Source organism: Oncorhynchus nerka, linkage group LG21 (genome assembly GCF_034236695.1).
Source record: "Oncorhynchus nerka isolate Pitt River linkage group LG21, Oner_Uvic_2.0, whole genome shotgun sequence".
NCBI classification, from domain to species: Eukaryota; Metazoa; Chordata; class Actinopteri; order Salmoniformes; family Salmonidae; genus Oncorhynchus; species Oncorhynchus nerka.
The window spans coordinates 74051-94638 of NC_088416.1; the positions used below are offsets into that span (position 1 = coordinate 74051).

Genomic DNA, 20588 nt, shown 5'->3' on the forward strand with positions numbered 1-20588 from the left:
AGCAGCAACTGCAAAACAAAATTCTGTTTTAGCTTGTTCAATAACTTCGTCTTACCTTTTAAGTTGTGTTTGTAAGTAAGTGTTTAACTTTATTGCACTTTCCTTATAACATAAGCTACCTTAACGGAATTGTAGGATTCAGACTGCACAACACCGTGCAACTTTTAAATATTTCTACAAGTAATCATTTATAGAAAACATGAGGGGGAGTTCGTCGTATGGAGACCGAGATAGAGACCGTGGACGAGACAGAGGGTAAGCAGATATTTTCTGCAGCATGTGAAATATAGTTATAGCCACGTAGGAATATCTGTCAAAAGTGTGCTTTTTATATGATACGGGGATATCTTGGAATGCTGATGAATCTTGCTGAATGTCTAGGTGCACGGGCGTGTCTCAGACATGTTGCACGCGCCGTGTTCGTCTATGACAAATAACTACTTGCTTGCAGCAGAGTTATAGGCGGTGCCCCACCCAGGGAAAAGTGTACACAAACTGCAAATAGATTAAATTGGCCAGGGACCCATTTAGTGTCTGTTGCAGTGTTACTAATCATGGATCATTCATCTCTTTTTTTCATCACTCCCCTCGCTGCATGTTCTATAGGCCTCGGTTTGGGTCCAGTAGCTGGGGCGGCTCTCCCCCTATGAAGAAGTTTGGGAACCCTGGAGAACGCCTTCGCAAGAAGAAGTGGGATCTGGACGAGCTGCCCAAGTTTGAGAAGAACTTCTACAACGAGCACCCAGAGCTCCAGCGCATGACTCAGGTACAAACACACTATATACACATGTTCTTAGAAGGATGCTATCCATAGTGTGTCTATTGAGCCTGTTGATTCTCTGTGTCTGCAGTATGACATAGATGAGTTCCGCAGGAGGAAGGAGATCACAGTCAGCGGTACTGGCTGCCCCAGGGCCATGACCGGCTTCCACCATGCACAGTTTCCCCGTAAGTAGACAACAGTAGATACCAGTTGGCACTTGTTGAACCCATATTATAGCCTGTCCCTTCACCTTTTCAGCAGTCATGACGGTAAAGAGATGAGAATAGGAAGTTGAACCCATTTTTTAAGAGTTCTTGGAACACAGCCAAAGCTTACAAAACACTAACCCCATAGGCTATTGGGAAGGGGAGGGGGGCTCATGGGTCACATTATTGTTTTTGTTTTTTAAAACACTCCAGGCCACTCTTGAACGTCAAACTAAATACATAGTAGAGGTCGACCGATATATATATATATATATTTTTATACCTTTATTTAACTAGGCAAGTCAGTTAAGAACACATTCTTATTTTCAATGACGGCCTAGGAACGGTGGGTTAACTGCCTCGTTCAGGGGCAGAAAGACAGATTTTCACCTCGTCAGCTCGGGGGATCCAATCTTGCAACCTTACAGTTAACAGGTCCAACGCAATAACGACCTGCCTCTCTCTCGTTGCACTCCACAAGGAGACTGCCTGTTGCGCGAATTAAGTAAGCCAAGGTAAGTTGCTAGCTAGCATTAAACTTAACTTATAAAAAAAACAATCAATCATAATCACTAGTTAACTACACATGGTTGATGAAATTACTAGATATTATCTAGCGTGTCCTGCGTTGCATATAATCTGACTGAGCATACAAGTATCTAAGTATCTGACTGAGTGGTGGTAGGCAGAAGCAAGCGCGTAAACATTCATTCAAACAGCACTTTCGTGCGTTTTGCCAGCAGCTCTTTGTTGTGCGTCAAGCATTGCGCTGTTTATGACTTCAAGCCTATCAACTCCCGAGATGAGGCTGGTGTAACCGAAGTGAAATGGCTAGCTAGTTAGCGCGCCCTAATAGCGTTTCAAACGTCACTCGCTGCTTCGAGGGTGGCTGTTGTTGTTGTTGTGTTCCTGGTTCGAGCCCAGGGAGGAGGGAGGAGAGGGACGGAAGCTATACTGTTACCCTGGCAATACTAAAGTGCCTATAAGAACATCCAATAGTCAAAGGTTAATGAAATACAAATGGTATAGAGGGAAATAGTCCTATAATTCCTATAATAACTACAACCTAAAACTTCTTACCTGGGAATATTGAAGACTCATGTTGAAAGGAACCACCAGCTTTCATATCTTCTCATGTTCTGATCAAGAAACTGAAACGTTAGCTTTCTTATATGGCACATATTGCACTTTTGCTTTCTTCTCCAACACTTTGTTTTTGCATTATTTAAGCCAAATTGAACATGTTTCATTATTTACTTGAGGCTAAGGTGATTTTATTGATGTATTATATTAAGTTGAAATAAGTGTTCATTCAGTATTGTTGTAATTGTCATTATTACAAATAAATAAATAAAAATCAGCCGATTAATCAGTATCGTCTTTTTTGGTCCTCCAATAATCGGTATCGGCGTTGAAAAATCATAATCGGTCGACCTCTAATACACAGTATGTTTGACAAATCGGTCAAAAATGAATCTGTGTGGCCCTCCGTTGAATTTCAAAAGCCAAAAGGTTTGCCCCTGGCTATAGCTAACTATTCCTTTAATTGTTTCTCTTTGCTGACAGAGTATGTAATGGATGTGCTACTGAGTCAGGACTTCAAGGAGCCCACATCCATCCAGTCACAGGGCTTCCCTCTGGCCCTGAGTGGCAGGGACATGGTGGGCATCGCTCAGACTGGCTCCGGCAAGACCCTGGCAGTAAGGACGCCATGATAATCCAACAACACGCACCGTACCGACAGCTGCAACATCTCTGTCTTTCTTTCTGTCACACACACACACACACACACACACACACACACACACCAACAGCTGCAGTATAAAAACACATAAACTCCCAGAGGAACATTTGACAGCTGCAACACACAAAGACATATTTCCATATGAGGACTAACTCCCCTGGACTGTCCGATTGGGACATATACCTCATGACCTCATTGTACTATTTGGCGCCTTTTCTTGCAGTATCTGCTTCCTGCCATTGTGCACATCAACCATCAGCCCTATCTAGAGAGGGGAGACGGACCTATTGTGAGTACACAACTGGAAACTGCACACGGTTGCTTATTCATATATTTCAGGTCTGTGAGACTAGAACGTTTTGGCCCTTTTCTATAGTGTACTTAACTCTGTTGCGCTTAGACCTACCTATGGTATGCTGTAGCTATATATCATGTGTTATTAAAGGTTATACACTACCGTTCATTAAATAGTAACCACAAAACACAGTGAAGAGGCAATTCTGGGATGCTGGCCTCCTAGGCAGAGTTGCAAAGAAAAAGCCATATTTCAGACTGGCCAATAAAAACAGAAGATTAAGATGGGGGTTAAGAACACAGACTCTGGACAGAGGAACTCTGCCTAGAAGGCCAGCATCCTGGAGTCGCCTCTTCACTGTTGACGTTGAGACTGGACAGAGGAACTCTGCCTAGAAGGCCAGCATCCTGGAGTAGCCTCTTCGTTGACGTTGAGACTGGACAGAGGAACTCTGCCTAGAAGGTCAGCATCCTGGAGTCGCCTCTTCACTGTTGACGTTGAGACTGGACAGAGGAACTCTGCCTAGAAGGCCAGCATCCTGGAGTCGCCTCTTCACTGTTGACGTTGAGACTGGACAGAGGAACTCTGCCTAGAAGGCCAGCATCCTGGAGTTGCCTCTTCACTGTTGACGTTGAGACTGGACAGAGGAACTCTGCCTAGAAGGCCAGCATCCTGGAGTTGCCTCTTCACTGTTGACGTTGAGACTGGACAGAGCAACTCTGCCTAGAAGGCCAGCATCCTGGAGTCGCCTCTTCACTGTTGACGTTGAGACTGGACAGAGGAACTCTGCCTAGAAGGCCAGCATCCTGGAGTTGCCTCTTCACTGTTGACGTTGAGACTGGACAGAGGAACTCTGCCTAGAAGGCCAGCATCCTGGAGTCGCCTCTTCACTGTTGACGTTGAGACTGGACAGAGGAACTCTGCCTAGAAGGCCAGCATCCTGGAGTCGCCTCTTCACTGTTGATGTTGAGACTGGACAGAGGAACTCTGCCTAGAAGGCCAGCATCCTGGAGTCGCCTCTTCACTGTTGACGTTGAGACTGGACAGAGGAACTCTGCCTAGAAGGCCAGCATCCTGGAGTCGCCTCTTCACTGTTGACGTTGAGACTGGACAGAGGAACTCTGCCTAGAAGGCTAGCATCCTGGAGTCGCCTCTTCACTCTTGACGTTGAGACTGGTGTTTTGCGGGTACTATTTAATGAACCTGCGAGTTGATGACTTCCGAGGCGTCTGTTTCTCAAACTAGACACTAATGTACTTGTACTCTTGCTCAGTTGTACACCGGGGCCTCCCACTCCTCTTTCTATTCTGGTTAGAGACAATCTGCGCTGTTCTGTGAACGGAGTAGTACACAGCGTTGGACGAGATCTTCAGTTTCTTGGCAATTTCTCGCATGCAATAGCCTTTCTTTTCTCCGAACAAGAATAGACTGACAAGTTTCAGAAAAAAGGTCTTTGTTTCTGGCCATTTTGAGGCTGTAATCAAACCCATAACTGCTGATGCTCCAGATACTCAACTAGTCTAAAGAAGGCCAGTTTTATTGCTTCTTTAACCAGAACAACAGTTTTCAGATGTGCTAATATAATTGCAAAAAGGATTTATAATGATCAATTAGCCTTTTAAAATGATAAACTTGGATTATCTAACACAACATGCCATTGGAACACAGGAGTGATGGTTGCTGATAATGGACCTCTGTACGCCTATGTAGATATTCCATAAAAAATCTGTTGTTTCCAGCTACGATAGTCATTTACAACATTAACAATGTCTACGCTGCATTTGTGATCAATTTGAACTTATTTTCATGGTTTTCTTTCGAAAACAATGACATTTCTCAGTGACGCCAAACTTTTAAACGGTAGTGAATGTATTGATATCTCTCTCTCTCCTCAGTGCCTGGTCCTGGCCCCGACCAGAGAGTTGGCCCAGCAGGTGCAGCAGGTGGCTCATGAATATGGCAAGACCTCCCGCATCAAGAGTACCTGTGTCTATGGAGGAGCACCCAAGGGACCGCAGATACGTGACCTGGAGAGAGGTGAGGAGCTGCGGGTTGAATTAAATGCTGTTACAAGTTACTTACTTATATTGTTTGTTCCTGACTACAGACAAGACCTCTCCACTTCTGATGATCTAAAACCTGATTGGCTCCCTGGCCCCAGCTTAGCTTAATTTTCTGCACTTCCCCTTCAGTTACTAGTATTAAGATTGAAAAAGCTACAAGTATTGGAAGTAATCTCGCAATTGGTGTCTTCTGATGCATTTGCGTCTCTTTTGAAACTGTGACACTTTGCATCCTACGTCCATATAGGTACAGAGATCTGCATCGCCACCCCGGGGCGTCTCATAGACTTCCTGGAGGCAGGGAAGACCAACCTGCGGCGCTGCACCTACCTGGTGCTGGACGAGGCTGACCGCATGCTGGACATGGGCTTCGAACCACAGATACGCAAGATCGTGGACCAGATCCGGGTAAACCAGGCACATGCTTCACTTAGCAAACCGCACACACATCTCCTGGAATTAGGCAATTATTATGACTGTGTGATACATAGCCATTCATGGATTGTTGTGTAGGTAGATGGATACTACAGAGGGTGGTAGATCATCTCTGTCTGTCCTATCGATCTTAATGACAGTTGATATAATATCAATCCATCGCAAATGACTAAATACTCATGTTATAGAATAGAGTAATAGTGTTGTGTCCTCTGAGGAGGAATATCCCCATTACCGTTCTCTCCCTGTGCCCCAGCCGGACCGCCAGACTCTGATGTGGAGTGCCACCTGGCCCAAGGACGTGCGTCAGCTGGCAGAGGACTTCCTGCGGGATTATGTCCAGATCAACGTAGGAGCTCTGGAGCTCAGCGCCAACCACAACATCCTGCAGATAGTGGACGTCTGCATGGAGAACGAGAAGGACAACAAGTTAGTGAGGCCGTCCGCCAATGGACAAGATCCATCTCTAGTTTTGCATTCTGTTCATGTCTCCTTTCCTTAATCATCGCCGATCTGGAAGGGATGAAACCAATGTAGTTAAAAGTATTCAGTATTCTTGGTTATGGACAGGAACAGAGTGCAGGATGCTATCTTTTTTGTAACGGTGAGAGAATATTAGTCTTGGGATTGTAGTGATCGAGGGATGTTTTCCTAATATCTTTCCTCTGTCTTTTTGTTGATGTCAGGCTGCTCCAGCTGATGGAAGAGATCATGGCTGAGAAGGAGAACAAGACCATCATCTTTGTGGAGACAAAGAAGCGCTGTGACGAGCTCACCCGCAGGATGAGAAGAGATGGGTGAGACGGAGAGAGACTGAGGGAAAGCACAGACTTGCAGAAATGGGTTTTAAGTCCTCTTTCAAAGCTATGATACTGACTATGCAAAACAAGAGCCAGTTGTTGTTTCATATGGAGTGTGTGTTGGGCTTCTTAGTCAGATAAGAGTGTAGAGAAATTGTCTAACTGTTCTTACAACTGCCTGCCTTATCACATCCTGTTTTGCTGTCTCAGCTGTCTGTCCCATGGCAACATTGCTGTGGTGTGTTTTCTAGGTGGCCAGCCATGTGTATCCATGGGGACAAGAGCCAGCCAGAGAGAGACTGGGTTCTGACAGGTAGGTCACATTTCAACGGCCATGCTTTAGTCTGGTTTTGGTGAAATGTGTTTCAGTGTGGGGTGTTCTTCTGTTTTTTTGTTTCCTTTTTGAGTCTTCTACCTAACGCCTTTGATTTTGTCTGAACTTTCAGAATTCCGTAGCGGCAAAGCCCCTATCCTCATCGCCACTGACGTGGCGTCTCGCGGTCTGGGTATGTCTTCTCAACATGGAATACACACACTCGCGTGTTCACACTTACAGAGCACAACATACAGATTCAAAACGTATACACACTCTCTTAACACACACAAACAAAAACATTTTCAGAGAAAAACACACACAATTAATAAATGTGATTTTTGTTGTTGCCTAATTTCCCATCCCGTTTTCCAGGTTTAAGATTTGCAACGACAAAATCATACATTTGTCTGCAAACAAGTAATAGCAGTGTTATTGAACCTGTAAACAACAACGAAAAATCGGTCAGCACTCTTTCTACAGCATGGCCTCTGTCAATTACTTTCTAAAGGAAAGTAGAAGCACCTGACAATCCCCCCAGGCCTTCAACTCCACAATGTTTTACAGTCTGTTTCTTGTTACTGCAGTCCAAAACGTCCTTCGACCGGGGCACTCTGGCACGCTGCCTAAATGGGGGTGTGATGGGAGGGGGGGGCAGATGTCCCCATGCCCGCCCCAATACCCTCCTCTCATGTCTCCTATATGATGTAACCCAAAACATGAAGGAAAACATCCCAAATATTCAGTATTATATGTTTGATTATTCCTCGAGATATGTTTACATTATTCATAGTACTGTAGTTATACTGTATTTTTTTCTACGGGTATTTTCTAGATAGGGTGTGTTTTAGGGTTATCTATAAGTGAAATCGACAGTCAGTTCTCCCCATGTCCACCCTGAAACTTGTACAGAAGTGCCCTATTCCACCTCCCTAACTAAATAGGTTAAACCTGGAACCTGAGAAGGGAAGTAGACATGTTGGTTTTGCCAAGCTACCTATGACTGTGTCTTTGTTCTTTTTCTCTCCCCCTCAGGGTTGTGCAGCACAAGGCAGCTCCAGCACATGCTGGTGTCAGGCAGTACTGGGGCTGCCCTCAGTCACGTTAGCAGCTAGCTAGTGGCTTGTCTATTTATCAGAAGGATTCATCCCCCCCATTCTCCACCTTCTCTGGTTCCTAAACACCCCAAATAGACCCCCACAATAAACTGAGGGTATATGATTATCTGGTTCCTAAACACCCCCATAGACCCCCATCATAGACTGAGGGTATGTGATTCCAGCGAGCTCTCCTTGGGATCAACCTGAGAGTTAGAAGCTCGGCTGGATCGAGTCCTGATCGATTTGCGGAGGTCCTGCAACTCGGCGAGAGAGCAACAGAACCGGCCGTTGGGGGGGGGGGGGGTTAGCGGTTCTGCGCTCCTGTCCGACGTTGCTGGTGTATGCGAAGGGTGAGGGGGAAACGGGGGGCTAGTTTGGGCCCCCTCCTCTCTCCCTCCCCCCCAGCGCCTCCAAGCGAACCAGGGCTGATCAGGACAGGACAGGGGGTGACTGACTACCCTTGTAAAACAACTCTAAAGGGGTAAGTACATCAACACCCCCTTTCCTACTACACCTTCCACGACCTCCCCAGTCGCATCAACTCATTAAGGTAGTTTCATCGATCCATATTGAAGTCAGTCACAGAAAGGTATTTGTTGAAGGAATTGTGTTGAACTTTATCCTCCAACATTTTCTCTTGGTGGAAACATATTAAGGTTCGGGAGGTTCTGTGAGTAGTAAAATGGCCTCCTCTGTTACCATGGAAAACAGAGGGAAAAGGTCCAAGGGGATGTTTTGTTTTCGGACCAACCCAGCAGTGTTGTCAGAGCTTCTGTGATGAGAAACAGACTTTTTTGTCCTTCTACTGTCATTTCAACATCCGAATTTAAAAGAAACATTGGAAATACTTTTTACTCTTCTGGTCTGATCGTGTTGACAGTGTACTGTCACTCATTTCTCCATATTCTTCTCATACCATTTCTCAGCAGAGAACATGTTACCATGGTAGAACTAAATGTTCTGAATGGTTGTACTATTATGTAAGATTGCATAAACTGTGCATTGGTGAAGGTCCAGACAGAATGTCACATCATCATCTCTACTGAAGCCTTCCTAATGCTGAGTGGTTCTCTCTTGTCACACTTTACCACTAAACCTCTAGGCCTCCAGTCAAGATATTTTGACACTTATTCTACTTCAATTTGGATAAATGTATATTCTTCTGTTATTATTGGACAGGTAAGTGGTAATCAATATTTATACAATATTAATTTGAAATGGATTTCTAAATAATCATCCACTTTTCTCTCATAGCTTTGGCATTGTTTGAATACCATATGTCTTCTTTCTCACTGTACAAAAATCTCTCAAACCCTCCTCTCCCTCCAAACCGTCCTCTCCCTCCTCATCTCACCCTCCAAACCATCCTCTCCCTCCTCATCTCACCCTTCTCTCCCTCCAAACCGTCCTCTCCCTCCTCATCTCACCCTCCAAACCCTCCTCATCTCACCCTCCAAACCCTCCTCATCTCACCCTCCAAACCCTCCTCATCTCACCCTCCAAACCGTCCTCTCCCTCCTCATCTCACCCTCCTCTCCCTCCAAACCATCCTCTCCCTCCTCATCTCACCCTCCAAACCCTCCTCTCATCTCACCCTCCTAACCCTCCTCTCCCTCCTCTCTCCCTCCTCACCCATCACCTTCCTCTCCCACCTCTCAAAACCACTTTCCCACAAAGACGTGGAGGATATCAAGTTTGTCATCAACTATGACTACCCCAACTCGTCTGAGGACTACGTGCACAGGATCGGCCGTACGGCCCGCAGCACCAACAAGGGCACGGCCTACACCTTCTTCACCCCGGGTAACCTGCGCCAGGCCAGGGACCTGGTCCGAGTCCTGGAGGAGGCCCGGCAGGCCATCAATCCCAAACTGCTGCAGCTGGTTAACTCTGGACATGGGGGAGGAGGTGGTGAGACTGGCTTGGTTCACACTATAGGGTCAACCCGAACCATACTATGCTGGCTCAATTGAGGAATGGGTGTTATTTCTAGACCCCAGTTTTTAATTCTATTCTATCACCTTTACCATCTCACATCCAAACATAAACTACACGTTCTGTGTAACCAGTGATGTTTGACATTCTTAAACTAAAATATTTCAGCTTATATTATGACATTCTAATCCTCCTATGTGAATGTTCTTCTCCAGGTGGCAGGATGCGTTACCGTGGCGGCGGCTCCAGCGCCAACAACCCCAACATGATGTTCCAGGACGTGTGTGAGCGTCGCTTGCGCTCCGTCAGCGGGGGCAACAAGCCAGACAGCCGCGGCAGCAGCTTTAGCCGGGACGGGCGCAGTGGCGGGGGTCGGGACGGAGACACTAGGTCCTCATCCTCTTCCTCCTACAGGGACCGAAGCAGGGTCAGCCGGGGGAGTTACGGCTCCGGGGGGGCCGACCAATACCAGAGCTATGGTGGTGGTACCCAGTACAGCTCCAGGGCTGGGGGGGCTGCTAATGGGGCCCCTAGGGGTAGTAGTGGTAGGGGCCAGAATCAGTCCAGTCAGCCCCAGGGTGTGTTCGGTCCAGCTCCTCCACCTGCAGCAGGGCCCAAGCCCCTCATGGCCCAGCTGATGGCCCCGCCACATCCCCCTCTCATGAGCTTCATAGGGCAGCCTCCGTACCCCTTTGCTCCTCCCCCGCCGCCTACACCCCCACCCAGGAAGTAGAATTACTACACAGTCATGGTGCTTGAAATCCGAATCACCATGTTCTTCAAACCCTAGAGTTTATCAGTGTGTAACTGTAACGTTACTCCTCTGAAAGGGTGTTTAGAGTTGCCGTCCTGCCCTTACCTACCATGGTAAGAAAGCATGAGGTAAGAGATTTGAGGAGGTAAGGGCTAACATATAGCTTACATAGCATATAACATATTTTTGTACTTGGTTTGTTTTGCGATGATTTTAACTACATCTGAAAATATATCGTACTCGTGCATGATACACTTCTCTCTTTTCATGTGTTCAAGAGTAGTCCGTGCGTGGCCAGAATATGATATTCTGTGAATCTGAAGCTGTGACTCTTTGGTATTAATTGGCACGACAGGAGTTGATATTTCCATTTGCGATTTACTCTAAATGGTGAGGTTCTAGTCCATTAGTAACAAATGCTAAAATGTGATATTTCTTTGTTGCCATGTAGAACTCCAGTGATTTTGTCAGTCAGCTATGCTTTCTACTTCTCTTTTGGGGAAGTGAATGTTTCATTATATCGTTCTCTATTATCCTATAACTTTTTCTAAGCTGTATGGCTATACCATTTTCTTCAGATTAAAACTATATCAGGAGAATTTGGGAATGATAATCAGACACGTGTCATAATCCCATCAGTCAGCACATTGAGTGTTGCTTTGTGAATGTTTAATCAACATTTTATTGGAAAGAGGTAATTCATACTTATGTTCTTTTTCTACATTGCTTTATTTCACAGGATTTCAATAAAGGTTCTGAAACCAAAATCCTTGTAATTGTTGTACGGAGTACAGGATAGGTAAGCATGAGTGAACATTCATTGACAACCACCAAGACAGTTTAAACCCCCAAGAAAAAGAATAACTTTATTTCCCTTAAATACATATTTGCACTACATTCTCACCATTCCCCCGTCAATATTAATTTGCTCTCTTTAATTATACTTTTTTTTGGCAAATGTACATAATTGCAGAACCATTCTTATTATTTACAAAGTCAGAGCAGGGAATAGGTAGCCTGAGTCCCAGATCTGTTTGGGCTGTTTTACCAGCTCCTACAGTCATTGAGTTCACAAGACAACACAAACAGATCTGGGACGCAGGCTAGGGAATAAAGGCAGGGAGGTGGAATGTGGAGGGGAGCTGCAGAATGACGTGAGATGCAGCTGCTGCATGGTTGGGCCACTGTATCTGCAATAGACAGGTGGGGCTGCTGGCTTTACTTCTAGCCAAGCACTAACATGGTACCTGATCAACTAATCTTAGTCTTCTATAAATCATTTTATTGGTTGAATCGGGTGTGGTACTACTTGACTGGAGCAAAAGCTTCCTCCTCCACTCTCCCGTGTGGATATGATTGAACGGACGCATCATCAATGACCATAACCAAATTTCATAGGAAAATCAGTAGTCACACTCCGAAACGGGAAAACAAATTGACAAAGTAGCATTCGTATGTACATGGAAGGTAAACAAAATTAAATACCAAGATACATAAAGAACAAAGTCTCAGCTTTAGGCACATACGGCAGATTTAAACGGTGTCAGCACTGACAACTCAGTACTGAACTAACGCCTCTCCCTTTGGGTCAACGTCAACAGCTGAAGGTGGAACCCTATTCATGTACAAAACCAAACTAACAGGAAGTGCATGCACAGTGTAGTGGAAGGAAAAGAAACAAACTGCTGTTTAGATCAAAATCAAAACATAACAATATGATCATGTGATTTCAATAGAATGAATAATAGTGTCACAGATTGGATATTCCTTCACAGAATATTGGACAGGATATACATTTGTTACAGCTTCAGACACCTACTGCCCAACTTATCATGTCACAGACCCAACTGGTCTCACACCGTACAAATAATACAATACTTTGGGACTACACTATTTGAGTGTCATATTTTGTGCAGAATAATGCTATCAGGCATAGCCTGAGAGAAAGAGTCCCACACACATTCAGTTTAAAAGGCTTCGACTTCTCTCAGAACTCACAGCAATGATTTGTTTTGGACAGATCACGTGAGGTGGTTATTATACAGTAATGCATTGGAGACTAAGGGCTGATTGTAGTACAGTCAAGAAAAACACAAAATGGAGTATGAAAGATGACAACATGGGGTGGTGGATCATGGATGGGACACATGGGAAGGCTTAAGGGAGAAACTGCCCACAAATAACTTATCTAGGATCCACTTTCCCTGCCGATATTCAATCCATAACAAATGGGAAGACATAAGGGCTCGGACACACCAATAGCGTTTGCCTGCCGAGTGTACTTAGCACCTCTGAACAGAGTACCGGACGTAATTTGAAAACTGAGTGCAACCCGATTTTACATGTAGAATTACGCGAAAACGTCAGTAGTCAACAGCACACATTTGGTGTGACCCTTAAAGGAGAAACCGATCCCAAATAACAAATCTAAGACCAGATTTCCCGTAACCATCACAATGTAAAAACGCCATCTTTCCCTGGACCAGTGCTTGGGGGGGACCTTCGACCTACACCTAAGGGAAGAAGCGGATCAGGTGACAGGAAGTTGATCAGTCCCACTAAAGGTTCCCCCAGGTATCTGGAGGGGGGAACTGTTCTATATCGCCGGATTCGTCGTGTGATTCTTCTCCCAGGTCAAATGTGAGCTTGTATCGCAACCGGACCATCTCCTGAAAGAACAGAACCATGTTAGGCTACAACAGGAAAGGGGACAAATCAACATGCTTTCTGCTTGCACATGTTTTAAGTTCTGTTTTGTTGCCACGGTGACAGTTTGTCACCTCAGGGCTTTTCACAACTACAAATGAGATGCTGACTGGGCCGTTTTTTTTTAATGAGCATAGGTTTAAACACCTTGGAAAGAAGGCGGGAGGAGTCTGTGTGTGTGTGTGGGTAGTACCTTGTGAGGATTGGCCAGCAGTAGGACCTGTGTGATGGCGGCTGGGGGTAAGATGGGGTTGAAGGCTGGAAGCTCAGTTCCCGAAGGAGGCTGTAGCTTCACCTTCATCACCTAGAAACAGACAAGAGGGGGAAACACATTACACTCAAACTACAGTCACAACTCAGCGCACATAGGTTACCGCAGAACACAACCATCTAATCAGACAGAGTGGAAATTAGGGACAAACAAATGATAGAGGTAGAAGATGGATCACCAATACAAATTAGAGAGGGGGGGATTTAGTGAGAAAGAAGAGACAGGGCCAACCTTGGGTACTGCAGACTGGAAACGGATGTTGGTGACTGGTATGGGGGTGGAGGACAACATGGAAATGATCACTACCAGCACGTCAGGCCGAGAGGGAGGAGAGTCACGGGCAAAGTGGAACAGCACCCGCAAACTGTGCTTGTCAAATACAGTCACTGGTAACAAGCTGCCTAGAGGACAGACAGAGGCTTAGGGTTAGTTCATGCCCAGCCATCACCATGTCTGGAGACATGTTGCAACACAGGTAATGGCTGGGTGGGTATTAGTTATAGTTATTATTTGGAGTCTGGTTTGGTATTTTTCTTGCTAACGTTCAAAACAACCATACAGTAATACAGATTGATCAGACAATTGGCTTACTGGGCTTGATTGATTCCAGGGGCACAGTCACGTTAGCTAAGGAGATGTCGTTCTGGGGGGCTGGGGTAGGAGGCCCGAGGCTGGGCAGGGAGTCTAGGAGAGACCCAGGCTGCTCAGAGGAGAAGGCCAGGACAGGGCTGGGGGTGGAGGTGCTAGTAGTGTTGGTACTGGACTTGGTCTGGAGGTCTCGCAGGGTGGGTCTGGACTGGGGCTGCAGTTTATCCCTGTGAGGGGGAGAGAGAGCAAGGGGTCAGCTTTTTTAAGAGAAAACAGAGTGTTCACGTTACAGATTAGCAGCTGCCTCTCTGGCTTGCAGTGTTTACCAATTGACGTGCTGCGTCCCCGGGGGTAGGGACTGATGCAGCAGGGTCTTGCCCAGCAGGTCTAACTCATCCAGGGCTTTAGGGGAAGCAGCGGGGGCCCCCCCTGATGGAGCCTGGGGGATAGGGGTCACGGCCGGTAGCAACACTGTTGCAGTAGGCACCGCTGAGACGACTGGCTCTACACTGTCAGAACACTGCGCAGAAAAACACTGTGTTAGGGACATTTTGTGTGTGTGTGTGCGCATGCGTCATATGCTGACAACTCTCTCTCACCTGAAAGGAGTTCCAGTCTCCCGACTGAGGAGTGTGGGTAGAGTTGGGCGTTACGTCATTGAGTCCTGAGTGAAAACAACAATAGAAAGAGGCTGTCGACACGAACCGAGAGAGAACACGATGCATAACCACAGTTGGACGAGTCATGGCAAGTTAAAAAAATAATTGGGTAATTTAATAAGAGTAAACAAGCTAGCGAAACGACATTCAGAACTGCTGCTTACCTAGTGACATGAGCTCATCATCTAGCAGGCTGATACCCAGTTCTTGTGACGGGGTCTGTAGTGAGGGGGTGTCTGGGTAGGAGGGAAGTCCAGTGGGTGAGGTGTCTAACCCTGTCAGGTCTAGGAGGGCTGTGCTACTTCCTGTGGAGAGATCAAACATGTCGGTCTTCGTGATCAAATGTTTTGAAACTACTGAACGAAACACATCTGTGAAAATGAACAGGGAAACACTCTGAGACACCAGCAGGTTCAGGTCGTGACCCTACTGAGGTCCTCTCTCGCTCTCACCTGGTAGTGTGGGCATGGCTGTGCTGTCTCCGTTCACCTCTTCTCCCTTCACCAGCTGTCTGTACAGGTTGATGACCTGAGTCAGGCTGTCGTTGGCCTGCAGGATGTCAGCTGGCGTAACAGAGACGTACACAGAGGGTTAGCTATGCAATGCGTCGATACAGAACACTACATAACCATATAGTACTGTCTAACAACCGTACAGAGGATGCATCACTCTTCAGCCATTTTGAATCATACCTCTTGTATTGATCACACTATATGTATAGAACAAAGGCCTGCACACTGTTAAGGCTCCTAATTCACTGCTTTATTGACAACGTTTCGATCCGAATCGGATCTTCGTCAGGTCCTGACAGTGTGTGGGCCTTCTTGTTCTATACCAGTATTCTTTATTAGCCCAGCACCTATGTTTTTAAGAATGTGCGTATGACCAAACTTTTCTATCACACTATATGGAAACATAAGATTCTCACCCAAGGCCTCATCGTTGTCCTCTGTGTCGCTAGCCAATCGGAACAAAGTAGGCCTCATCTTTTCACAGCTCTGGTATAGGTCCTGCAAACACAAACACATTTAGAAATAGCCCATTGCACACACACAAACACACCCCTAGTGGGGTTGCTCTGTGCTAACCTTGATGAGTTCCTGATTGCTCTGGGAGCTGCTCTCCTTGCTATAGTCTCCCAGTAGCTGGGTCAGCAGGCCCACACTCTCCTTCACCTCCTGGATGGCGTTCACACGCTTAGACACCTTCTCCATTCGCTTCTGGTCCTGGAGGACCGTAACAGAACACACACACACACTCAGAACACTGCAATAAAATAAAAACATTATCCCATAAAATAAAATCTGGAGCGCTCTGAAGTCTGCATAGGTTGTTTTATTGCAGGCATATACAGTACAATTATGAGAGCAGTTGTAGGGATAGTAGATCACAATCGTGAGGGTGTTCAGAATTCAATCCATAAAAATCATTAGAAGTGCTTTGACGATATAAAGCGCTCGGTTTACTTAGCGTACGAGTAATAAATTGACTGCGCTGTGAATGCATTGATTGACACTATTGTGGCTGAATCAGAATTAGTTAGGTAACATTGATAAATAAGATGTTTTATTTACATAATAATGCTTATGTGAGATATTTTTCATTAGGATGTTTTCTTTTGGATAATACGGTTGGCAGTTGCATTTTCCTCCCTCTTCTCCAGAGCTTAGTCACTTTGGGCCCAGAGAGGGGAGAGGTCAGGCTTGTCTTCATATGTCAATGTATCTGTTAAACCATGTGATGCTATGAAGAATATCAGAAGGGGAGGAGGACAGAATGGAGGCCTTCTTATGGGAATGTGTCTGTAACTATTGTATGTCCCCTCTGGAGGTTGCCCTTATCTTGATTTAGTATATGACCTAAGAGGCTCACTGTCTTTTCTGATCTTGTCCAGGAGGGGTTGTATTTGAGATGGGAGTATCTAGAATTGACAATTTATATATGCCATTGGATGAGGTAATGTTTTGGTCTTAAGTGGTACCAAGAACAGGATTAGAATCAAACCAAACTGAACGATAATTTATAGCTAATTATATCTAGCTATGGGATACTCCTCTTTCAAGTAAAAGGTCCTTTGTGTAATGTTCCTAAGATCTGTTATTCGTCATGTGAGTTGAGAGGGGTGTGTCTTGGCTATAAATTAGACTAAGAATTGTTTTGTAAGCACTCTCAGAAAATTCCTTTATAGACACTGAATTGATCTGAGAGTCACAGGGCTATGGTGAAGCTCATATATAATTAAAGATGGACTTTATAATATAACTCTGACTTGTGTGTGGTTTGCTCTCTCAATATTTAGTAATACAGGAAATTACCACAACAACACCCATCCAAACAAACACACAATCACACAGACAGGAGTAAACAGAGTAGGACATACCTCCTGCACCATTTCCTTAATGAGTTTGTTTGCTGCTCTTAGATCTTCAGGATGAGTGCTATTCAAAAGCCGAGACAGCATCTACAAAGGAAGGAAGGGAAGAGGAAGGAAAACAGGGGAAAACAGGAGGAGAGGTAAAAGAGGGAGAGCAGGCCGTTAGGGAATACATGAACATTACAGTGGAAGAATGGAAAGACATCAATTCAATATGTCCGCTAATGTCATCTCTATTGACAAAACTCAAGGGGCTGCTTCATTGTCATCTTTACCTTGGACTTCTCTTCATCCTCAAATATGACGCTCTTAGTTCTGGGCGGAGGGGGTGGAAGGGGCTCATCAGGAAGTCCCGGGTCCTGCTTCACAATGCCTGGAAGAGAGCAGGGAACCCCATCCATGTCACATGAATAAACAGAATGTCACCGGCACGCCCTACAGTGTATAGTACATCATGTATATACCGTAGGTTTCCGGCACGTTGGTAATAACATTGTTTTCCCCATGAGGTTATTGTCAACACAAGCAGCGCAACCAACGGATTTAGGGCCAGGCTAAGAAATATTGTTGGCGGTCACTCCCTGAAGCAAAACACTTAACTTGAGCACTATGTAATTATCTTCAATCATACTAAACAAGCAGTCATACTAAACAAACAGTTTCTCTCTCACTTAGACAGACTAAGTGAAAGAAAAAAAAATTCTGGATGCAGACTCAGGAGTTTCAATATGATTTTGTCTTATGTTGGTGCATAAACTATAAAAAGAAGAAGTGAGATTGACATGGACAAAATACTATTTATATCAGAGAGCACACGTTAGGGGAACATACAGATCACTCATTTTATTTTTTTTGTTAACTCCTGAAATGATCATACAGTTACAGTACTGTAATAAATGATATGATTTAGCCATATTCCTCATCCTGAAGTTCCATCATAGTGAAAACATTGAGAGTTAATAGAAAAGGATCAACACAAGGAGAACATTTTATTTGACTCCTATTCTTTCTAGGTGTGTCATCACTATTAAAGCTCACCTTGTTTCTTCAGCATCTGGTAGGCGTCTGCTATTTTGGGCTCGTCAGGCAGACCCACCGTCCAACTGAACATCACCTCCAGAACCTTCTTCTTCACTGGCTCTGGGGCCCGAGTACCCAGGTACTGCAAGGGAGATGAGATTTAGGAACATCAAAACAGACAGAATGGAAAACTGTGTTTTGTTTGTTTATATAAAAAAAAGGGTTTGAGTTACATAAAGGGTTGTTCCATTTGTTTTCAATCAATTGTTGTCCGCACCCTTTTAGATTTGACCAAAACTTTCCATACATATTTTCCCGTGGTAGAAGGTAGAAGATCAAAAGATGACTTATTGGACCGAAATGACAAAACATTCAGGTGCTCAAAATTGACCCATTTTGCATACCCCACTTCTACCATGGGAAAATATGTATGGAATGTTTAATTCAGATCAAAACAGGTGCAGTCAAAGTTATTGAATTCAAATGGAACACTAAAGAAATAGCCCTCCAGACAGTACCTTGGGTGAGACCACCTTGATGAGCTCGTTGAGGAAGCGGAATTTGCCCACTTCATTGTGGAACCTCTTCCCACAGTTCTTCATGCACATCTCTAGAACCTAGGGACACATATATGTTATGATACTGCTGGTGGTGGGATCACTTACAATTAGCATATTCTGGCTAATGGAGATGTCAGTGAGCATGTCAACCAATACATTACCCCGATAACGGTATACTCACCATTAGTGCTTGCATGGCCTCCCATTCTTGGGGTGACTGGATCTTATGGGCCAAAAGTCTGGTAGCAAGTTGAGGACTAGGGGGGAGGGAGGGGACATATAATAAGAGTACCTGTATGGTTTGCCATATGTTTAACATGTTGAGGATCTAACTGACGAAGCAAGCCTAATGCCAGCTCTCCACATGTTGGTCCTTCTTACCCTTCAGGCTCATTGTTGAGCTGTTCACAGAAGCCCTGGATACTGTCCCAGTCCGCCTCCTTGTTCAGAGGGTTGGTGGCTTTGTCTGGGGAGAATAAAAGCAAATTCCAGAACCTGGAGCTTATCAACATTTTTCATGGGTTTCTCGCTACCCTAGAACCAAATGCACAAAAAAAAGCGTTCGTGTTTACTTGCTGCAAACGTTAGCAGAATGACTCCTCACCAATTTATTTGCCCATTGACACTTAGCCACTGGATACTGTGGCTATTTAGCTTAGCCAGTCTGATTCACCAGTTTCAAAGTCGGACTTTGTTGTATTTGTAACAAATTGCGTATTAAGAACATCTAAAATAAACGATATTCGTGCTTATCAATGCATTATTCTACGTAAACAATACAGGGGTGAGGTCTGTTTTTGTTCCGACCTTAGCAGCGCTACGTTATAGCACGCTAGCTAGCACTTTGGATAAAGCATCATCATCACTGGGATGTTCGTCCACTGCACATACAACAATTATACTCATAACACTACAACTACAGGGCATTCTCTACTTCAGTTTTCTGAAAGTAAATTGGTCACGTATTGAGTCGTTATAGCAGTAAAAGCATCGTATGACTCACTGACGCGAGACTCCAAGCTCTCCTCCTCTGGCGGCGCCGCCATTTTCGGGGATTCCGATTAACTGGCAGCTATCGCGTTACTTTGCCAGTCTCATGCAACGACGTGGGCGTCATCATATCAAGCCATTCTCGATAGTCCCCCTACTTCACGGTTGTCAAGGATAAAAATCTGAGCTGCGTGATGATGCATTTTATGACCGAAATCGTCTTGCACCAAAAGCCTCCATGTCAAGTCATACTTTCCTCTTTTGTTTGTTGATGTTTGTTAATATAAAATAAAACAATGTCATACTGCCACATGTCATCCCAAGACCTGCTGCTCTCATCCAAATACAGACACCACAACTCTATGTCATGCACGATCATCTCATGTTCCATGATTGATATTCCAGGATGTTTGTGTCACTTGTCTACACAGATACAAGGAAAAGGCACAAAGTTCTATGTTTCGTCGTCACATGCAAAGGCTCCATCGGGAGAAAGACAGATACATTTCGATAGAAACACACCCAGTAGGCCAAAGCCTTCTGGCTGTTGCCCATGGTCTATTTATATGTTTTTTTAATGACTCATATACCTGATCCTTCTCTGCCTCCACAAAGTGTGTTCTCAACCCTCAAGCATTGATGACAAGCCTGTGCACTAACCTGCTCCTAATAGCACAGAAACTGGAAACATAAACAGCAATATGCAGTTAGAGTTTCACTTCAAATCAAATCAAATCAAATTTTATTTGTCACATACACATGGTTAGCAGATGTTAATGCGAGTGTAGCGAAATGCTTGTGCTTCTAGTTCCGACAATGCAGGAATAACCAACAAGTAATCTAACTAACAATTCATAAACTACTGTCTTATACACCGTGTAAGGGGATAAAGAATATGTACATAAGGATATATGAATGAGTGATGGTACAGAGCAGCATAGGCAAGATACAGTAGATGGTATCGAGTACAGTATATACATATGAGATGAGTATGTAAACAAAGTGACATAGT

At 44.8% G+C, this 20588-nt stretch overlaps 2 protein-coding genes across 3 annotated transcripts; one reads left to right on the forward strand and one right to left on the reverse strand.

Annotated features, from left to right (window-relative positions):
- The first annotated feature begins 19 nt into the window (after positions 1-19).
- LOC115103657 (probable ATP-dependent RNA helicase DDX17) lies at positions 20-11175 on the forward strand. The gene is made up of 13 exons (XM_029624499.2): positions 20-255; positions 607-766; positions 852-948; positions 2536-2669; positions 2937-3002; positions 4904-5045; positions 5319-5479; positions 5763-5935; positions 6193-6303; positions 6558-6619; positions 6753-6812; positions 9397-9630; positions 9870-11175. The coding sequence occupies exons 1-13, from the start codon at positions 200-202 to the stop codon at positions 10385-10387; spliced, it is 1974 nt and encodes a 657-aa protein (XP_029480359.2). The 5' UTR covers positions 20-199; the 3' UTR covers positions 10388-11175.
- A 72-nt stretch (positions 11176-11247) lies between these two features.
- LOC115103658 (ADP-ribosylation factor-binding protein GGA1-like) lies at positions 11248-19698 on the reverse strand. 2 transcript variants are annotated; one of them, XM_029624500.2, is made up of 17 exons: positions 19590-19698; positions 18968-19052; positions 18768-18843; positions 18545-18643; positions 18045-18168; positions 17282-17379; positions 17013-17093; positions 15721-15858; positions 15561-15642; positions 15085-15195; positions 14797-14937; positions 14573-14637; positions 14300-14493; positions 13977-14200; positions 13617-13786; positions 13308-13418; positions 11248-13077 (listed from the first exon to the last, which is right to left on the reverse strand). In XM_029624500.2, exons 1-17 carry the CDS (start codon positions 19630-19632, stop codon positions 12967-12969), a joined length of 1953 nt encoding a protein of 650 aa, XP_029480360.1. In that variant the 5' UTR covers positions 19633-19698; the 3' UTR covers positions 11248-12966. The 2 variants fall into 2 exon arrangements, with proteins under 2 accessions (XP_029480360.1, XP_029480361.1); XM_029624501.2 differs by lacking the exon at positions 19590-19698 and adding an exon at positions 19191-19575.
- Between the last annotated feature and the right edge of the window lie 890 nt (positions 19699-20588).